Source organism: Equus caballus, chromosome 20 (assembly GCF_041296265.1).
Source record: "Equus caballus isolate H_3958 breed thoroughbred chromosome 20, TB-T2T, whole genome shotgun sequence".
Lineage (NCBI taxonomy): Eukaryota > Metazoa > Chordata > Mammalia > Perissodactyla > Equidae > Equus > Equus caballus.
The window spans coordinates 56145871-56168481 of NC_091703.1; the positions used below are offsets into that span (position 1 = coordinate 56145871).

The 22611-nt window shown below is 35.6% G+C and overlaps 1 protein-coding gene across 4 annotated transcripts in view; it reads right to left on the reverse strand.

The window, feature by feature from the left end:
• HMGCLL1 (3-hydroxy-3-methylglutaryl-CoA lyase like 1) overlaps window positions 1-22611 on the reverse strand; it is a 144716-nt gene that overhangs the window by 38552 nt on the left and 83553 nt on the right. The window contains exon 8 of one of the 4 annotated variants that reach the window (XM_070245711.1): window positions 5419-6617. The exons of the other annotated variants lie outside the window; for them this stretch is intronic. Within the exon in view, the coding sequence (XP_070101812.1) occupies window positions 6540-6617 (78 nt within the window). The 3' untranslated portion in view covers window positions 5419-6539. Of the gene's footprint in view, window positions 1-5418; window positions 6618-22611 lie in introns of those variants that run through there. 4 annotated transcript variants of the gene reach the window in all.

Genomic DNA, 22611 nt, shown 5'->3' on the forward strand with positions numbered 1-22611 from the left:
GGACACAAATATCCAACTCATAACACCTGGTCATGTTGTATTCATTCTTACTACATTCAATTTTGTAACAGTTTAAAATCTGTTGTGTTAAAACTCTTTCTCATTTTTGTTTAAGATTTTTTTTTCTATTTTTACATTTGCTTGTATGTTTTAAGGTTGGTCTGACTCCAAAACCATTGCACTTAATCTCTATTGTATACTGCCATTAGCAATGGAATGGAATAATGTTCCAAAGACATATTAAGGTGAAAATAAAAGCTGGATGAAAGTATTCCAGACTGTAAGACTCCTGAATGCAGTGTCTATTTGTGGAGACTTTGCTTCTCTCAGGTCCAGTATTGAGGCACAGAACCCTAGTTCATAATCCTTTATGGTTAGAGGGGCAGAAATTTGCACAACATTATACCTGATGGACTTAATTACTTTGACTAATCAGGAGGCAATATTACTAGCCATGCTAGAGGGGAACAGTTTTGTAGGAAGTTTGTAAGGGACGAACTTTTAGAATAGTGGTAGCTGAGGGGAATGAATGAGGTAGCAACTCAAGAACAAGCGCTTTGTCATCAAGTGCCACAAGAAATTGATGACCAAGTCCCACTTTGAGCTAATCTGACAATGTGAAATGACTCGTGTGCTTTAACACTTCTGTTTCCACTGCCTCTCCCACAGTTCAGGCACAACTGTTCTCTGCACTGGAGGACAGTAATAGCAGTTTAATAAATGCTCCTATATGACAATGGTTTGATCACTGATCAAGTCACTCACGCAAAAACCATGGGAATCAGCCTCTCCTTCCCTCTCTCTCTCTCCTTCCATATCCAGCCAATCATTATGTCCTAAGTAAATTTCCAGTAGCCCTCTTTTTGTTCTCTGTATTCTGTATGCCCTACACACAAAGCCTTCAATATCTCTTGCTTGGTTCACTGAAAGAGTCTGTGATCTTACCTGTTTTGTCCTATGTCCCTTACATCAACCCTCTACAGATCTTCCAGATTGATTTTTCTAAAACACAAATCTAAAGTGCAAATATAACTTCCCTGCTTAAAATCCTTTGAGGCTCTCCATAATAACCTACTGGATGAAGTCCAAAATTCTTACCATTGCTAGTGTGGCCCTTCATGTTTTGGCATCTGGAGATGTTGTGCAGCCCCATCCTTTATCATTGTCTTATAATAAATTTACATTACCATTGTCTTTATGTTACCACTGTCTCCAACTTTATATTTCAGCAACATAAAATTTCTTATAGATTCCTCCATACTGTTTCTAACCTCCTTGTTCTTACCATAATGTCTTTCTGCCTGGAAATTTGCCTATATATTAACTAATTCTTCCTCATCTGAAGGAATTGCTTCTTCCAAGAAACCATGTTTTTGGAATAACGTTATAGCTTCAACTAATAAAGATCTCATTTTAAGAAGTTCCTCCACACATGTAAAAAACATTTACTCTACGGATTCCCATACCTGGAGTTCAACTGTACAGCCTCCATATAATATGGAATGTATTTTCTCTATGTGTATATTTTCATCATATTTTTTGCAAATGTTTCAACCAAGAGTCAGTTAGGTTTCTTGTATATAGACATCTAGGATCAAGTTACTATGCTAACTATACTACCTGAGTAGATATTATCTAACTCTTGTTCCACCTTACATCTAACCCCAACTAGAATTGAATGAAAGAGGACAACCAGAGCTCACTTAGGGAAAATCAGCAGACCTGAAAAGAAACAGCTTCTGAATTTTAAAACTTTTTCAAAGATTCCCCATGGATTCCCTCATTACGTGCAGCTATCCTGCTCTTTTTGTATCCTTAGGTACGGTGGTATCAAGTAATCATCTACTTTTTCCACAAGAAAATCAAGTAAAGAAATTCCTCATCACTGATGGAAGACATAGAATGTTTCTATTGAAATTGTATATTGTCAGCAATATTTAATCATTTTGACTAAATAGTGAATATTATTCACATGTTCAATTAAACATTAAACATAAACTATGTGCTAGACCCTATGCTCAGAGCTATGACTCACCATAACACACACAGTCCTTCTTCTCACTAATAAGTGGAGCATAGACATGTAAATGAGCAGTGGATAAGGCTTCAATGGACATGAGAGTGGAGATATCTCTTCGATATCCTGTTTACATTTCCTTTGGTTATATACCCAGAAGTAGGATTGCTGGATCATATGGCAGTTCTATTTTTAATTTTTTAAGGAAACTCCACACAGTTTTCCATAAAGGCTGAGCCAATGTACATTCTCACCAGTTATTGAAGGGGCAGGATGCAGATTCTGAGAACGGACCTGCTCCCTGCTTTGTGCATCTTCGCAGTGTGAAGTTCTCTGATCAAGGGAATAATTCACTCTGTTATGATGCTTATGTCCTCAATGACTGACTTTTGAATGGTATAACACTCATGCACCAGGGTTCCCTTTTCTCTACATCTTCACCAACACTTACCTCCTGTCTTTTTTATAATAGCCATTCTAACAGGTGTGAGGTGATATCTCACTGTGGTTTAGATTTACATTTTTCTGATGATTGGTGATGTTGACCACCCATTCTTCACAATAGCAAAGATGGGGAAACAACCTGCGCCCATGAACTGACAAATGGGTAAAGAAGATGTGGTACATATATACAATGGAATATTATTCAGCCATGAGAAAGAAGGAAATCTTGTCATTTGTGACAACACGGATGGGCCTTGAGAGCATTATGCTAATTGAAATAAGCTAGACAGAGAAGACAAATACTGCATGGTATCATTTATATGTGGCATCTTAAAAGAAAAAAAGTCAAACTCATAGAAACAGAAAGTAAAAAAGTGATTACCAGGGGCTAGGTGAAGGTAGAAATAGGGAGAGGTTGGGAAACGGGTACAAACTTTCAGCTATAAAATTAATAAGGTCTGAGGATCTAATGTAAAACATGGTGACTATAGATGATAACATTGTATTGTATAATTGAATTTGCTAAGAAAGTAGAACTTAAATGTTCTATCTTTCTCACACACACACACACACACACACACACAAAGGATGAATATATGAGGTGATGGATGTATTAAATAACTGGCTGGAGGGAATCCTTTCACAATGTATACGTGTATCAAATCATGACGTACACTTTAAATATCTTACAATTTTATTTGTCAACTATACCTCAATACAGCTAAAATTTTTTTAAAAAGCAGTAGAGATATTGTGTGAACAGCAATAAGACAGGGGATGTGCCACATGGTACAGGCACAAAGCCCAGAAACACCTGTTCAGGAAGTCTTTCTAAATTGTGATTTAAAAGATGAATAGAGGTTGTCCAGAGGTAGAGACAGGAAGAACTGAGCCACAAATAACAGCCTGTGAGAAGTTCTCCAGCCTAGGCGGTTCGGGTGAAGAGGAGCGTGACAAGAGATGAAGCTGTGGTGACAGGCTAAGGGCAGCCTAACAAGGGTTTTGAGATCTACTTTGAGGACTTGATATTAAAGGTACAATGAAGTCACTAAAGACTTTAAGCAGAATGTGATTTATTATGTCAAATAATTTACTTTATAAGGTAACAATGGATTCAACTTCAATGATTTTGAAATTATTTGAAAGTGAATGACCTACTATCATCTCAAGAAAGTACACACACACACAAGTTCCACAACTAGTCAAGTCTGACACCTAGTAAAGAAGGCTATCTTCTAGAAGGTGCTTGACAGATATTTGACGCATTCCTGTGAGGAACATAGGAAAGTTCTTTCATAATGCAATGTCGCCACACCCAATTAAATACATATCTATCTTTTACATTTAGGATTTAGAGAAACAGCCAACCTTCCAGTGGAAAGGTAGAATGATTGAGTGCTATTCTTGATTCTAGTACGAATGCTGGACTGACTGTTAGCTGAGGAATGGAGCCAACAGGAAGGAAGAGAAAAGTGAACACTTCTAGTGCCTACCGGTACTCACATTCATTTAATCCTTACAATTGCTCACAAGTAGATACTATTAATGTTCCAAATTTACAGAGGAGGAAACATGAGTCATAGCAAAATTAAGTAATTTGCCCAAGGCCACAGAGTCAAAATTGGAACCTAGACATTTAGGTTCCAGAGGTCCTGTTTGTAACTACAATACTAAACCCTCCTAATTCAGGAGCTAAGATGCTATAGAAAGAATCAGAAAAAAATATGAGTTGGCTTATCAGAAGCAATAGCTGTACTTTATTTCTTTTAATTAATTAGTGTATTCACTTATGTATCTGCATATCTATTTTGACTAGACATTACACTGGATGTTTGAGCACAGAGGGAGCAAACATCTTGGGTAGCGTGAGTTTAACGGGGAACTATGTAGATCTATATTTAGTTGTGCATATTTCCTCTATTCTCTAAATTGTTCTATGAGTTTCAATCCAGGGCTTTTAGGATAATTTTTGACATTGGAACAAATATATTAATGCTGAAAAGAAGAATTTAATGGAGGTAAAATGCTGGAAAAACAGACAAAAGATTGCTCAAAAGATGAAAAAAAAACCCCAACAACTCTCAAACAGCAGTTCATAATAAGGGAACATGCTACATGCAGTGGGGAGAGGTAGGCAGACCGAACCAGCAGGGAAGCTGAAGTGAGGAATTACAAGAAGCCCAAATCATTGCACTGCTGTCCTACACATATTGTGGACACCACAAGACAGAGGCAGCTTCCACAGTCCATTGATCTTGAAGCCAGACATTTCTGCAGCGACTCTAAAAGCCACTTATTGATAACATGCAAATATATATATATATATATAAATAGTTCTGATGTTTTATATCCTTGATTATTTGAAATACTTAATGCAAGGGGATGGAGGAAGGAAAAGAGGGAGCTCTTGATCAAGCAGGAGAGCTAGCTAGGAGAGAAGGGGAGAGAGAGAGGAGGGGCAGGGAGAGGAAATGGAGAAATTACTGGGTACAGTTTACTAATTTTCACTGGCCCAATGGAATCAATGTAAAAGGGGACAAATTACAAAACTCAAGTATATTAGTCTGAAATCTTATAAATAAATCACTCTTAGGGATAACACCCTGCAAACTATCACTGTCAGTGTGAACTCTTCCATGACTTCCTGGTCAGCCACTAACATCTTGGTTCTCTTCTCCTTATAAGTGAGTCAAGGTCAAAATATGCCTAAGCCAATACAAAAAGAAGTGATTTTTGCAGAATTTCATTTTTTATTACCAGCTGCTAATGTTTTTTCATAATATGAGTAGCTATTAATGTAAGAATGTACTTATTTTTATATTTCTACGTAAAGCTTTAAAGAAACAACCAGAATATCATCAGTATTCAGTATCTCTTCACTCGAGAAAGCCTTAAGTAAACACTAATTAAAATATCTGCGTCCTTAGTTGTGTCAATACTTGTTTAACTGAAAGCTCTTTTAAATGAAAAGGTTTTCTTTTTATTGATTTCTTTACCTAGGATTCTAAGACATTCAAGAAACCAAGAAGTTATAACTTTCCCTCAAATTACACATTACACCCGTATTGTAAAAATACTGAAAATTAAATAAAATAATTAAATGTTGAGTTAAATACATGACTACATATAACAAACTTAGGAAGCGAAAGCATTAATACAAAAGAGGGCTAAAATAAAATTCTACATTTTCAAAAACAATAAAGTCTGTTATTTATTATCTAAAAGCCCATACACTTATAATTAGCTGCAGCCCATGTCAAAACATAGCATCACTCTTTGGTTTTGTTTGCTTTTACATGAGTCTTAGCAGAACTCCTAGAGAAATTAGCACCGAAGGATGTCAGTTCCAGCTCTTATCAGACTGTTAAGAAGGAACCAGTGGGATTTTGAACATATGTTATGTAAATTGTGGCCTGAAAATAACCTAAACTGAACTTCTGTTGGAATACAGTCATATGAATTTCACTGTACTGAAACTACATTGCCCAGTGAAAATTCCCATTGTTTGTTTAATCAAATAGTAGCCTATTGATGAAAAATTTCAGAAATTTGCAATACATTTCAACTTTTTATATTGTGGAAAAAACCAAATGTGAACAAAGAATCCAGAGGGCTTCTTCTGTCACGGCGTTGATGCAGGTGCATATGTATCCTTCGGCACGTTTGGGAAATGAAAATTCTACTCTTTATTCAAATGCCATTAAGTTATTTACAGCTAGATCTGGAGGTTTCATATTTATCATCATGAAGTATAAAGCCAAATGTCCCTTTTTCAGGAGCACCAAAGATTAACAGATTAGAATGTTTTCCACATGTCCATTTTTACTGTCAAGAGAATTTTTAAAAGGTTTTCCAGCTTCCGCAGCCGAGCCAGATGTCAGTGGGTCCCACAGTGAAATAAAATTGGCAGAGTAGCCTTCTCATGACCCTGGGGTTGTTTTATCAGGGATCAGTTTAACGTTTAAGAGCCATTCCTTGCTGAAGACTGTAAAGTTTTTGGGTCCAAACTGCCACAATTCCAGAAATCTGCTGACTTGGTTGAACCACTGAAACCCAGCAATATTTCTTACAGCTTTTCTCACATGGCGCTATAATTGTTGTTGGTGTTGGCACGGGAAAAGTAAAGGGTCTCACTTCCACTGTACGTTTCCGGTCTCTGGTTTCAGAAACATCAGTAGAGAACATTTTACCAGCCACATTTTTTGTTGTGTAAACAAGCCCTGGTGATTTACCCTATAGGTCCCTCCACTGTGTTCTCAAATAACCACGGGCTGAAAGATATCAGATGGACACTTTCTAAAATAACTGTAGCAGTTAACACAAAAATGTTTTTTTATTTTAGTTGATAGCTATGGTTCAGGAAATCATGGCCAAAAGTCTAAATGTGCTTCCACTGACATACTTCCTTCTTTTTTTGTTTAAGTTTAATTTGTGTTATTGTTAATGTAAAAAGCATATTTGTTAATGTAAAAAACATATTTAAACTAGATATATAGTTTAAAACATGATAAAAAAATACTTCTACTTACCACACAGTTTAAGAAATGGGGCATCACCAATATTTTTGAATTCCTCTGTAAGCTCTCCTGGATTGCATGTCCTCCCTCCCACAGAAAATTCTGCAAGTCATTCTTTTTTCTTTCTAGTGTTACAATATAACATGATTGCTAATTTTGTCTGTCTTTGAACTTTACGTAACTGGAATACTTTATAAATTATATAACTTTATGCATTCTTCAATAAATGGCTTTTCTGCACCCATTATTAGGCTTTTGAGCTCAATCCATGTGATTGTAAATAGCTCTAGATATCCTTTCTCATGGAATATTTCATTGTATGACTATGCCACGCTTTAGCCAATTAGAGATGGAAATTTGAACGGGTTTGGTTTTTATTATGATGAAAAATTTTGTCACAAACTCTTTTGCCATGTCTCCAGCTGTGCATGTACAAGAGATTTTCTAAGTAGACACCAAGGAATGAATTGCTGCATCAGAGAGTGTGCCCATGCTCAAAATCACTATAAAGAGCCAGCCTTGTTCAAAGTGGTTGTATTACCACATATTCGCACCAGCGGTATGTGAGATTTTCTGTAAATCCACATCATTACCAACATTGTCTGACTTTTAAATTTTTGCCAATATACTGATATAAAATTGAATAGTTTAATTTGAACTTTTGTGATTAATAACAAGGTTGAATATAGTTTATGTTTATGTGGCATTTCTGTTCCCATTTGTGCTAATACCTAATGAAATCCTTTGACCATTTTCTTTCTTCCAGTTTTTTCTTTAAAGGAAACTCTTTAAGTATAACATACACAAAGGAGCACACAGCATAAGCGTATGACAGATCACAAGTGAAACCACCAACCACATCGAAACAGAGTATTACCAGCAAGGGATGCCCCTCTCATACCCTCTCCTACATCATCCTACTCCGCTCTTAACATCTACCACTACGGATTAGGTTTGCATGTTTTCAAATGTTAAATAAATGTAATCATATCATAGACACTTTATCGTGTCTGACTCCTCACATTCAACACTTTTTTTCAACTGAACCAGGTTGCACGTAGCAATGTTTCGTTCATTCTCATAAATGATAAATGTAGATACCACAGTCTCTCTATATAAATTCTATTACTAATATACATTTGAGTTGCTTCCAATTTTGGGCAATGTAGATAGTACTAGTGTGAACACTCTTGAACATATCTTTTGGTGAACACGTGTCTACGCTAATGGAATTCCTGGGTTCTAAAGTATGCATACATTACAAAGTGGTGGTACCAATTTAAACTCCCACCAGCAGTGTGTGAGTGCCCTTTGTTCCACATTCTTGCCAATACTTGCCAGACTTTATAATTTTAATGATTCTTGTGGCAGTGTAGTGGTAACTCATTGTGGTCTTAATTTATACTTCTTTATTATTTTTACTTTTATTTTTATATTATATTTTATATATATATTTTATATTATATTTACATTTATTTATTATTGATTAATAAATAAATAGTTTAATGGCCATTGGTATACCTTCTTTTGTGAAATGTGTCTTCAAGTCATTTGTTCATTATTCCACTGGGTTATTAATCTTTACTTTTTCATAGATTAGTAGGAGGTCTATAAGCATTCTGTACACTATTCCTTTGTCAGATACATGAACTGCAAATCTTTCCCCACATTGTGGCTTGTTTCTTCACTCTCATAATGTATCTCTTTTTGTTTGAACAAACTTTTTATTTTAGGACAGTTTTAGGTTTACTAAAAAAATGTGAAGACAGTACAGAGAGTTATCGTATTAACCAGACCCAATTACCATGTCCAATTTCTCCTATTAACATCATTTATTAGTATGTATTCTGCTGCCATTGGATGAAATAACCTATGAATGTCAATTCGAACAAATTCACTGATAGTGCTGTACAGATCAACTAGATCCTTACTGATTTTCTGCGTGCTTTGGCTATCCATTTCTGAAAGAGATATGGTGACGTCTCCAATTATAATAGTGAATTTGTCTGTTTCTTCTTTCAGTTCTATCAGTTTTTCCTCATGAATTTTGTTGCTGTGCTATTAGATGCATGCACATTTACAACTGTTATTTCTTCTTGGATAATTATCCTTTTATCATTATTAATATACCTGTTTATCCATGATAATTTTCCTTGTTGTGAAGTCTGCTTTGTGTGAAATTAATATCGCTACCCCAACTTTCCTTTAGTATGGTATGTGTATACTTCTCTATCCCTTTACTTTTAAAACATTTGAATATTCATGTTTAAAATATATTTCTTGTAGACAACAAATAGTTGGGTGTTGCTTTTTTGTCCACGCTGACAATCTGTCCTCAAATCAGTGTATTTAAACTATTCAAATTTGAAATGATTATAGTTGATTATAGGTGGATTAATATCCACCATGTTTGTAATTATATTCTATTCATTGCACTGTTTTTTCTATATTTCTCTCTCTTTTTTCAGCCTTCTCTGGTTTTAACAGAGCATTTTCTATGATTCTACTGTATCTCTTCTTTTGGTATATCCATTATTCTTCTTGTAAAAATTTCTAGTGATTTTCCTAGAGTTTCCAATACACATTTTCAACTAGTCTAAGTTCACTTTCAAATAATACTATACCATTTCATGTGTAGTGCTGGTACCTTATAACAGAATTTTTGCAATTTCTCATTCCCATAGCTTATAACATTGCTATCATTCATTTCATTTCTCCATACGCTAAAATTACCCTATACTTCATAACTATTATTGCTTTGAACAAAAAGTTGTCTATTAGATAAATTAAGAATAATTAAAATAAAAGATGGTATTTTACCTTCATCTATGACATCTCTGATGCTTTCTTTCTTATGCAGATCTGATTCTCTGACATGTTTTTCCTTCTCTATAAAGAATGTCTTGTAACATTTCTAATAGGGCACATCTACTGATGAGGAAATCTTTCGGTTTGTGTTTGTCTGAGAAAGCATTTGTTTCTCTGACACTTCTGAAGAGTAATTTTGTTGGATATAGAATTCTAGGTTAGTGGGTTTTTCTTTCAACACTTTAAATATTTCACTCCACTGCCCTGTTGCTTATATGGTTTCTGATGAGAAATCCAATGTAATTCTTATCTATATTTCTCTATAGTTAAAATGTTTATTTTCCTCTAGCGTCTTTCAAGATTTTTCTCTTTCTCTTTGGTTTTCTGCAATTTGAATAATATACATAAGGGTAGATATTTTTATATTTATCTTTTTGGGTATTCTCTGAGCTTCCTGGATCTGTGGTTTGGTGTCTGTCATTAATTTTTGAATATCCTCAGCTATTATTGCTTCAAATATTTCTTCTACACTGTTCTCTTTTTTGTCTCCTTCTGGTATTCCAGTGGTACCTATGCTATACCTTTTAAAATCCCCCTGCAGTTTTAGTAGTCTGTTTCGATGTTTTCATTGTTTTCTCTCTTTGTTTTTCAGTTTTGTGAAGTGTCTATTGACATATCTTTCAGCTCGCTAATTCTCTCCTTGGCCATTTGCAGTCTACTGCTGAACATATTAAAGGCATTCTTCATTTCTGTTACAGTTTTTTTTTCCCCTAGTATTTCTTTTCAACTCTTTCTTAAGAGTTTCCATTTCTCTGCTTATATTTCCATCTCTTTTTGCATATTTCTACTTTTGCCATTAAAGCCATTAACATATTACTCACAGTTACTTTAAATTCTCTCTCTGAACATTCCAACATCTGTGTGCTATCTGATTCTAGTTCTGATGCTTATTTCATCTCTTCAAGCTGATTTTCTGGCTTTTTGCCTTGTGAATTTTTGGGTGAAAGGCAGACATATTGTATCTGATGATTGGAAAGGAGGTAAATGGGCTGTATAAGTGTGAGAATTTGTTAATCTGGCTAGGAGTCTGGCTGTGTTTAATGTTTGTTGTGGCTATAACTGCCAGAGGCTTCAAATTTCTCTAGTTTCCTTGATTTGTCTTCTGTCTTTTCTGTGGGCTTCCCTAAGTACTCCTCCTCAGAGAGAGTCAGCATCCTGCAGCTCTTCCAGCCATAATTCACTATTACAACACTGAAGTCTTGTTGGTAAGGTGATAAGATGTACAGGAAGAGAGGCACTCTGTAATCTTATGATTGAACTGAACAATTGAATGATTGAATCTCAGACTTAGTTGGCCTGTGGTTCAGGAGGTGACCTTCACAAGTGTTTCTCCAGCAGCATCAACTTTTTCTACCCCTTTGTGAGACATGAAGTCTAGAAGGGACTGGAGTAGGTGGAGTGAATGCCCTTCCCCAGCTGGGATAAGGCTTTAGTAAGCTAATTTTTCCTAGAAAATAGGCCTTTTTATGAAGAATGCTGTAGTTAATATTACACAATGATTATTCTTTCCCACTCCTTGCCTGAGCCACAGGAAGATCATTCTTAGATCCCCACTGTTAGAACCTGTTGGAGTTCCTGGAGGTAAAACTCATGAAATTGTGTTGACTCCTTTGAGATGGTGGCTCCAGGAGTTTCTCACTCTCATGCTGATCCACATTCGCCTTCCAGCAATCTGTCAAAATTATCATTTAAGTGTTCCACCAGGTAAGAAGAGCTCAGCTGTGCATCTCTGGATCTGTCTCTCTCTCTAGATTTCAGGGTGGAAGTTTGCCCTGCAACCTCACTTCTCTGAGGGGTCCAGGAAAAGTCATTTATTTTTGGAGTGTCTAGCTTTTTATTCTTTTAAGGATGAGGGTGAAGATTTCCAAGCTCTGGCGGTGGAGCTGACACCAGAATTTCACAATGTATCTTTTTATGGACAGAAAAATCTCTAATTTTATTGTAGCCTCTTTATCAATATTTTTCTATCTTGTTAGCCCTTTATTATGTAAAATGTAATCTCTGCCTAAGAAAATATTTTCTCTCATGTTATTTTCCTCAGTATTTAGATTTACAATCCACCAGTACTTGATTTTGTGTACAGTGTAAGGTAAGTGTTAAGAGCTTTTTCTATGTGGGTATCCAGTTGAACAAGCACCATTTATTGAAAAGATCATGCTTTTCTCACTAAAGTGTAGTGATGTCTTTATCACAAGTCAGATGATTGTATATGTTCAAGTCTCTTTCTTGGCTCCCTATTTTGTCCTTTTGGTCTATATTTCTATTCTTGCATTATTACTCTGCTGTCTTATTTATTTAGCCTTATAATATTTGTTATCTGATAAGTTCTCCAGGTTTGAAATTCCTCTTTTAGATTGCTTGGTTACTTTAGATCATTTGTAGTCCAACATCAATTTTAGAATCTACTTGTCAATTTCCACCAATAAAAAGAGCAAAAATCTTCTAGGGATTTTATTGGGCTCATACTGAATCTACAGATCAATTTAGTAAAAACTGATATTTGTATAATACTGAATCTTCCAAGCCAGAAATTTATTTGCTCTCTCCATTTATTTAAATCTTTAAAAATTTCTTTTCATAATATTAGCTTGCTTTCTACAAAGAAAATCACATGTCCATTATTACATTTATGCCTTATTATTTGATGTTTTAATATTACATTTGGAAATTCATTTCATAATGAAATATTGTTACTAGTATTCACAGGAATACTGAGTTTTATTTTTATGTTTGTTTTCTACAACCTTGCTAAATTTACTTATAAATTTTAATACTTTGTATAAAAATTCTTTTGAGATTTGAATACAGAATACGACATCTGAAATAATGAACACTTTATGTCATCCTTTCCAACTGGTGTACCTCATAGTTCTTTTCCTTTTCTTATTGCATTGGCTAGAAGCTTTTACTTTGTTAAGCACCAAGCAAGAGTGGGCATCCTTATTTTGTTCTTGATCTTAGAGCGAAAGATTTCAGCTTTTCACAATTGAGTATGATGTTACCTGTGGTCTTGTCATAACTGGCCTTAATTACGGTGAGGTAGGTTTACTCTATATCCACTTTGTTGAGAGTTTTAATAACAAGTGGACGTTGAGTTTTGTCAAATGCTTTCTCTGTATGTATTAAAATGATCATGTGATTTTTATCCTTTATTTTGTTGATGTGGTGTATCACATTGATTGATGTGCGGGTGTTGAACCATCCTTGCACCCCTGGAATAAATCTCACTTGACCATGGTGAATGGTCTTTAATGTATTGTTGAATTAGGTTTTCTAATATTTTTTGAGGATTTTTGAGGATAATTTTCTTTTCTTGTGGCATCCTTGTCTGGTTTTGGTATCAGGGTCATGAGTTTGGGAGTGTCCTTCCTTTTCTTTTTGGAAGAATTTGAGAATGATCAGTACTAATTCTTCTTTGAACATTTGGTAGATTTCACCAGTGAAGCTGTCTGGTCCTGGGCCTTTCTTTGTTAGACGGTTTTTGATTACTGATTCAATTTCCTCACTAGTAATTAGTCTATTCAGATTTCCTATTTGCTCATGATTCAATCTTGGTAAGTGGTATATTTCTGGGAATTTATCCATTTCTTCTAGGTTGTCAAATTTGTTTGCGTGTAATTGTTCATAGTAGTCTCTTATGATCCTTTGTATTTCTGTAGTATCAACTGTAACATCTCTTCCTTCATCTCTGATTTTATTTGTGTCCACTCTGTTTTTTTCTTGGTGAATCTTGCTCAAGGTTTGTTAATTTTGTTTATGTTTTTGAAGAAACAGCTCTTAGTTTCATTGATCTTTCTATTGTCTTTTCAGTATCGATTTCATTTATTTCCATTGTGATCTTTGTTATTTCTTTCCTTCTCCTAACTTTGGACTTCATTTGTTCTTCTTTTTTCTAGTTCCTTGAGGTGTAAAATTAGGTTGTTTGAGATTTTTCTTGCTTCTTGAGGTAGGCATATATCACTATTAACTTCCCACTTTGAACTGCTTTTGCTACATCCCATAAATTTTGGTATGTTGTGTTTCCATTTTCATTTGTCTCAAACTATTTTTTGATTTCTCTTTTAATTTCTTCATTGACCCATTTGTTGTTTGAGAGTGTGTTGTTTTATCTCATCATATTTGTGAATTTTTCAGTTTTCTTCTTGTAATTGATTACTAGTTTCATACCACTGTGGTTGGAAAAGATGCTTGATATGATTTCAGTCTTCTTAAATTTATTAAGACTTGTTTTGTGGCCTAACATATAATCTATCCTGGAGAATGTTCCATATGCACTTGAGAATAATGTGTATCCTGCTGCTTTTGGATGGAATGCTCTATATATATTTCTTAAGTTCATCTAGTCTATTTTGTCATCTAAGGTAAATGTCTCCTTACTGATTTTCTGTGTGAATGATCTATCCATTGATATAAGTGTAATATTAAAGACCCCTACTATTATTGCATTGCTATTTCATTGATTGATTTTAGAATATTTCACTAGAATTTCCGGAATACATCCAACTTGGTTGAAATGGATGTTTCTTTATATGTCACTAGATTATATTTGAAATATTTTATTTAGGATATCATGAAATAGATTTGGCTGTGATTTCTCTTTCCTGTAATATCCTTATAGGATTTGTCATCAAGGTTATACTGGATTCACAAAATGATTTGGCAGTGGGGAGAGTAGCGCAGTTCAGCATATGATATCATACTGGGACCTCGACAGCAACAGCAGCTCCTGAAGCAACTTAAGAATTTTCTCCCCTGAGTTTAAGACCTATTTTTAAATTATAGGCAATAAAAGAAAAATTGAATAGTGAGAAAAACTGGACACACAAATGCCCCATGAAGGAAGAATAGATAAGTAAATAAATAACATATGGTTTATATATATTATACATTGAGATAATCATGTCTTTTCCTTCCTAACCTTTTAAGGTAGTGATTTCTAATAAATTCTCTAATGTTGAACTTAAATTCCTGGAATAAAACTAAGTTCTTTGTGATATGTTACCTCTTCAGACATTACTGGATTTGGTTTGCTAATATTTTGTTTAGGGTTTGGCATCAATGTTCATGAGAGAGAGTGGCCATAATTTTCCTTTCATATACTGTCCTTATCTGATTTGCAAGCTAAGAGTATATTACTTGTAAAAAGAACTGGGATAGGTTCTATATTTCATTATTTTCTAAAAATATTTGTGTAATACTAAAACTGCCTGCTTATTTTACATTCAATATGCCTTACCTATAAAAGCATCTGAGTATGACATTTTCATGGTGAAAAAAATGTAAACAACTGATTTGATGAGGTTCTATTCCTTTTCCATTTCTGATAATTTATGTCATCCTATGAATTTTCTTTTTCACGTAAGTTTTCAAATATGTTAGCATAACCTTGTCAAAATAATCTCTTATTATGTCTGATCTGTGCTATCTTTGTAACGTGCCCATTCTAATTCCTTCCACCTTCTCATACCTACTTATGATGTAAAAACAAGATGATGTAAAGAAACTCAAAAGCCATTCAAGTAGAAAGTAGAAAAAAAATGTAGCTGATTTTCCACATAAATTCTAAACTGGAGAAGAAAGGAAAAAATAAATAAGAGAGGAGTATACATGAATGAGCTTATGAGTTTGATCTGTCAGGCATGGTGGAGAGAAATCTTACACATTTACAGAGCACCACCTTCTTTGGGCGAATGGATTAAAAGAGAACACATATGTGTTTAAAAATAATAAGAAATTTGTTACCAAAATAATGCATATAACCAAAAAAAAAAATTCTTAAAGATGAAAATATTATTTAGAGGAAATCTAAATACAGACATGAATCTGGGTTAGTAATCACATAGATGTTTAAATACTTTATGCAATTGTTTATTTTTTCAATGATATAAGAAAATTCTCAATTTATTAGTGAGGGATCATTGCAATCAGTCTCCTTGTTTTATGTGGAGAAAAAGTTTGCATTTGAAGTGGACATCTTGTTCAACTACCATTAAACTATTTCTTTTTTTCCAGTTTTATTGAGATACAACTGGTATACAACACTCTATAAGTTTAAGGTACACAGTGTAACGGACTTACATATATTTTGACTTACATGTATTGTGAAATGATTACCACAATAAGTTTAGTTAGCATCCAACATCTCATATAGATACAATAAAAAGAAAAAGGCGTTTTTTTCCCTTATGATGAGAACTCAGGATTTACTCCTAACAACTTTCATATAGATCATACACCAGTGTTAACTGTAGCCATCATGCTGTACATTACATCCCTCGTATTTACTTATCTTATACTGTAAGTTTCTGTCTTTCCATCACCTTCCTCCAGCTCACCCTCCCCTTACCTCTGCCTCAGATAACCGCAAATCTAATCTCTTTTTCTATGAGTTTAGTGTCTTGTTTTGTATTTTGGGGCTTTTTTTAGATTCCACACATAAGTAAGATCTTACAGTAGTTGACTTTCCTGTCTGACTGACTTCCCTTAGCATAATGCCCTCAAGGTCCATCAATGTCGTTGCAAATGGCAAGATCTCCTTGTTTTTTATAGCTCGATAATATACCATCATATATATATATATATATATATACCACAACTTCTTTATCGATTCATCTATCCATGCACACTTAGGTTGTCTCCATGCCTTGACAATGGTAAATAATGCTGCAATGAACATGGGTGTGCAGATGTCTTTCTGAGCTAGCGTTTTCATTTCCTTCAGACGTACTCCCAGAAGTGGAATTGCTGGATCACGTGGTAGTTCTATTTTTAAATTTTTGAGAAAATTCCATACTGTTTTCCATAGTGGCTATACCAGTTTATAATCCCAAAATACGGTGCAAAGTGTTCCCTTTTCTCCACATCGTCACTAGTATTTATTTCATGTCTTTTTGATGCTGGTCATTCTAATAGGCATGAGGGTAGTATCTCATTGTGGTTTTGATTTGCATTTCACTAATGGCTAGTGATGTTGACCATCTTTTCATGTACCTGTTGGTCTTTCATATATCTTCTTTATGAGTTCTTTATATATTTTGAATATTAACCCTTTATCAGATATATGTTTTGCAAATATATTTTCCCATTCTGTAGATTATCTTTTCACTTCATTTATTATTTGTTTTACTATGCAGAAACTGTCTTTTTTTTGGTGAGGAAGATTGGCCCTGAGCTAATATCTGTTACCAATCTTCCTCTTTTTACTTGAGGAAGATTGTCTGTGAGCTAACATCTGTGCCAATCTTCCTCTATTTTGTATGTGAGATGCTGCCACAGCATGGCTTGATGAGCAGTGTGTAAGTCCATACCCATGAGCTGAACCTGCAAACCCCAGGCCACTGAAGTGGAGTGCACGAACTTAAGCACTAAACCACTGAGCTGGCCCTGACCCTTTTTAGTTTGATGTAGTCCCACTTGTTCACTTTTTATTTTGTTGCTTGTGCTTTAGTGTTATATCCAAAAAAGCATTGCCAAGACCTATGTTAATCTTTTTTCCTATATTTTCTAGGAGTTTCATGGTTTCAAGTGTTAGCTTGAATTTTTAATCCATTTCAAGTTAATTTTTGTGAGTGATGTAAGATAGGAGTCTAGTTTCAATTTTCCAAGCACCACTTATTGAAGAGATTGTCTTTTCTCCACTGCATATTCTTGGTTGCTTTGTCAAATATTAGTTATCATATGTTCTTGGTTTTATTTCTGGGCTCTCAATACTGTTCCATTTATCTGTCTGTTTTAATGTCAGTACCAAACTGTTTTAATGACTATAGCTTTATAATATAGCTTGAAATCTGCAAGTGTCATACCTCTTGCTCTGTTCTTCTTTCTCAGGATACCTTTGGCTATTTGGGGTCTTTAGAGGTTAGACATAAATTTTAGGATTATTTTTTCTACTTCTGAAAAAAATGCCATTGGAATCTTGATAGTGATTGGTTTGAATCTACAGATGGCTTTTGGTAGTATATACCTTTTAACAATATTACTTCTTTTAACCCATGAACATGGAATAGCTTTATATTTATTTGTGTCTTCTATTTCAGACAGGAACACACTTCTTGTTTCCTGATCCTGCAGCAGGATACCATGATTTTAAATAATAAAACAAACACCATAACCAGGATGGCAGACCTTAACATTTCTAAATGACAAATACTTTGGATTAACATGGTCTCAGACACACTGGGGACTGTTAATCCTTGGGGAAAGTTCTGTGTCTTTAAGCAAATGAGGCAATAATAAAATAGGATAAAATTCAGAAAGTTGTCTTCACCTCTTTATTGAAGTTCTGTCTTAGCAATCAAAATGAGTCCCTCTTCTTTTCAACATTTTATTTTGTTTTTTAGTAGACTTGGCTGTGGATAACTCTCTTGGCCTTCTTTCTGCTGATGTGGGTACTAATATTTTTCACTCTAAGGTCTGTTATCTATAAAGTCTTGTATATTTTCAAGGGGAAGTGTTCCAAAATGTTCTATGTAGAAAAATAAGATTTTCTTTCTTTACAAAATAGAAACAGTATTCTTTTAATTTGGCCCTTCAATGAAAACAGTGGGTTTTGGTTAGTGAAGCAAGTTTCCTTTAAGAATGTTTACTGAACTGAAAACATTTTACTAAGAAATGTGAGCTTTATTTAGTTATCTGTAGTTACTATGAGTTCAAAGTAAAAAGAATACAATTCTCAAAGCATCCTCTTCAAACCTCAACTTTGTTATCTTAGGAAATTGGTGTCAAAACATATTTTCCATATCCTGCAAGGAAAGTCTTTCCCCAACAAATAGGTCAAGATATTCATACATTTAATATAAATAAATTTAAATGTTTTAAGCACAACTAAATAGAAGAATGTTCTAAGAAATATTCCTGATTAATGAGAAAATGAGCCTTGGGGAGACTTATAGTTTCTGAATGAAGGGAGGAAGAGAGATTGATAGAACACAAGGAAGGAGAAATTCAAAATCAGGAAGACAAACAAGCACATATTACAGTGATTCTCAACCAGGGAAGAAGTCTAAATTTGTAGGCCTTTATAGAAGGAAAATAATGATATTTCACTTTTATACAAACAACAACCTGAATAATTGGAAAAACATGGCAGATTCTTAGACAGGGAGATAATATTCTTAAGTCAATCCTCTCTAAATTAATCTATGTACTTAATGTAACGGATATTTTGGTTATGAGATTTTGGTCAAATTTAGTTAAAATTCAATCAGACAAAAGAAATGTATAGATATAATTAAGAAGGGCTTGATAGAAAGACTAAAGAAAGGGGTCATGCCATATCAAATTTAAAATCTAATAAAGCCATGTTAATTAAAAGTATGGCACTTATGAAAAACAAATAGACCAAAGGGACAGGAAGAGCCAAGATAAAGTGGGTTGGCATCCTGCTTCTATCCCCTTTCAAGCAGGGGGCTTTGGATACTGACCTAAACTTGGTAAGCCACAGTTGCCTTACGAAAAAAAAAGTTATAAAAAATTACTTCATAGCATTGTTGTGAGGACAAAATAAGATTATTCAGGTAAAACACGATTTAAAAATTCAATAAATGCCAGCTAATGTTATTGTAGAATAGAAACTCTAGAGATAGACTCAATAACATAAAAACATAGTATGTGTCATAGCTGAACATTTTTGTACTGGTGAGGAAAATATGGGTTATGTGATGAATGGATAGTAATGTGTTTATATAAAAAATAGATTCCTATCTTGCAGCATGAATAAAAATATAGCACACTTGGATTAAAGATTTAATTGTCAGAAATGAAGCCAGAGAAAAGATAGGTAATCATGTATATAATTTTGGAGTATTGAAGGTGCCTCTAAGCAAAATTCCAAAGGCAGAAGCCATAAAGAGAAGACAATATTGTCAATCCTTAGTTCTCATCTTACTTTACCCAGCATTTAACACATTGATCTCCTCTGCTTCCTTGATATACTTCTTCCTTTAGAGTTTAGGACTCAAAACTGTCTTGATTTTCTCCAACCTTATGAGTCACTATTTCTCAGTCTCCTCGATATCCCTCTTCTCTCTGATCTCTTAATGATGTAATGTTTTGGCGCTCCACTCTTGGTCCTCTTTTCTTCTCTACCCACCATCTCACGCATTCCCTTGGATTTAAATACTATCTATATGCTGATTTCTTCTAAATTTATATCTTTAGCAAAGACTCCTTACCAAAAGCCAATTATTATATATCCAACTGCCTACTCAACATCTCCATCTAGATGTTTAGTAGATTTCTCAAAAACAACATGCCTCAAACTGAAATCCTGATCTTCACCCCCGAATGTTATCCACTCATAGCCTTTCCCATCTCAGTTAATGGCAATTCTTTCTCCTGGTTGTGCAGGTAAAGACTTTGGTGCATCTATGATTCCTATCCTTCCCTTATGCTCCACATGTAATTCATTGTGAAGTCAATTCAAATTTTAGCTTAATACACTATCAAAAACATTCATTATATATATGTATATATAGTCTTGATATCTAGATAGATATATCTTTATATATACGAGAATGACGCATTTTAATAACTAGTAGTAATGTAAGCTGTGTGGTGGGACTATAAGTATAGTTATGCACACACAACGACATTTCAGTCAACAACATATATAGAAGATTATATGTATATGGTCCCATAAGATTAGTACCATATAGCCTAGGTGTGTATTAGGCTATACCATCTAGGTTTGTGTAAGTACACTCTATGGTGTTTGCACAATGACAAAATCGCCTGATGACACATTTCTCAGAATGTATCCTCATTGCTAAGCAATGCATGACTTTAATTTTTCTCTGTGCTTTTCTATATTCTCCAAATATTTACAAATTACCATAATTTTTTAACCACTAAAAACCAACCAATAGGAGAAGTGACATCCCCAAGATGGCAACATAGGTCATTTCTGACTTAACTCCCCCTCACAAGAACAAAAACTAATAGCTATTCATGGATAAGACATCACTGAGAGAATCCCAGGACATGGGAAAGAGGCTGAAGCACTCCCCCACGCCACACAGAGGAAGAGGAACTGCATGAGAAGGATAAGAGGAATGGCTACACTGACTGCATTGCCCCTCTGCTAGGCAGGCACAGCACCACACGGAGAGGACTCCCCTGAGCCTATGGTTCATTCAGTGGGAAAAGAAAGCCCAGGGGAGACATGCAGCGTTCCCCCCCCCCCCCACCGGCCCCCTCAGTGTTGTGGGTTGCTTCATAATAGCTCCTACTCCGGTTTTGCCCCAGGGGAATTGCACTGAGAATCTGCAGGCTTCGACCACTGGGAATCTGACTGTGACAGAGAAAGGGGGAGGGGCTTGCAACAACCAGCACTCAGATCTCGGCAGACCCAGTTCACACCTGCAGGGCCAAGTAGTAGTCCCCAGTAGTGGCTGTCCTCACCTGCAGAACCAAATTGATGGTACACTCTGACCATGGAACTTGGCAGCGTGCAGGTCTGCCTGATTTGGGTCATTAAACAAGGAGTTTTGACAGCACTAGTGCCTGATTTGCCCATGCCAGGGGACTAAGTTACAGCCCCACCAATTGTAGAGAATGACCCCTGGACCCATCTGACTAGAAGGGTTGGCAAGAATACCTGGAAGCTGTATAACCTAGCAAAGCTCAAGCAGAGAGGTAAGTGGACAGAGCTAACTGCCCAGAGAGCAAAGCCTGTACCAGGGGTTGGGGGTAGGGAGGTGGTTCCCCTGCTACACCCAGACAGGGGAACTTCCCTGTCTGAGGGTAGCTTCCAGCCTCTCCCAACTAGAAAGCCTATGTGACTAGAAGGGCTGGTGAGAACACCAGGAAGCTGCATAAACTGAAAATGCTTGAGCCAAGAGGTGGGTGGGCACAGCTGATAGTCTGCAGAGCAAATGCAATGGCCCTGTTCAGCCATGAAAATTGTTTATGGTCTTTACTCAAACCGACTCGCATCCCAAAGAGCCTTACTGGCTTTAGAGCTGCTTCTTCTGCTATGCCCAGGATGGGGAACAATTCTTAGCCTACTCTATGTTGAATACAGCCTTCAGCCTGCCCAACCAGGGAACCTAAGCAGAGCACACAGAAAGCTGTGTAGCCCATCCAATAGCCCCGCTTACAGTGGCACTTGAATAGAGAGCACAGCCTGTGGCTTTCTCTGACAGCAGAGCAAAACCAGAGGCCTCACCTGACCAGGGAATTCATATAACTCTTGTCTGATTTGGGTCCCCAAATAACAAGCCATAGAGGCCCAGGGTCTTGTCCTGCTGCCCTGCCAGGACAGGGAAGGCGAGTATAGAACCCAGTCGCAACCATCTAGTAAGGCTGACCAGAGAACTCTGGAGCCCATCTTACAGCCTCACTTGGGCAGGGAACCAAGCCAGCACTCCTATCAAATTTCTCAGGCAGAAGCACATACTCCTACCCCTGACTGCAGAGCTTGAACAGGTGCCTGACTCCATAATAGATTCTAATAGCAGGCCTCATCTGTCCAAGAACATTACCAGAAGACACCCCCAGAAACCCAAACTGAGCTCACTGGTGAAGAAGGGTCTCTGCCAAAGTAAACCTGTAAAAGTCTAGAAGAGGAGTCAGCTCACTCAAATGCACAGACATCAATGTAAGGAAGTGAGGATCTTGAAAAATCAAGTGCATATGACACCACCAAAGGAAACTAAAAAGCTCCAAAAAGTGACCCTGAAGAAATGGAGACATATGAACTGCCAGACAAAAAAAATCAGAATAATCCTCTTAACTTTAATGAACTATAAAAACACACAGACAACT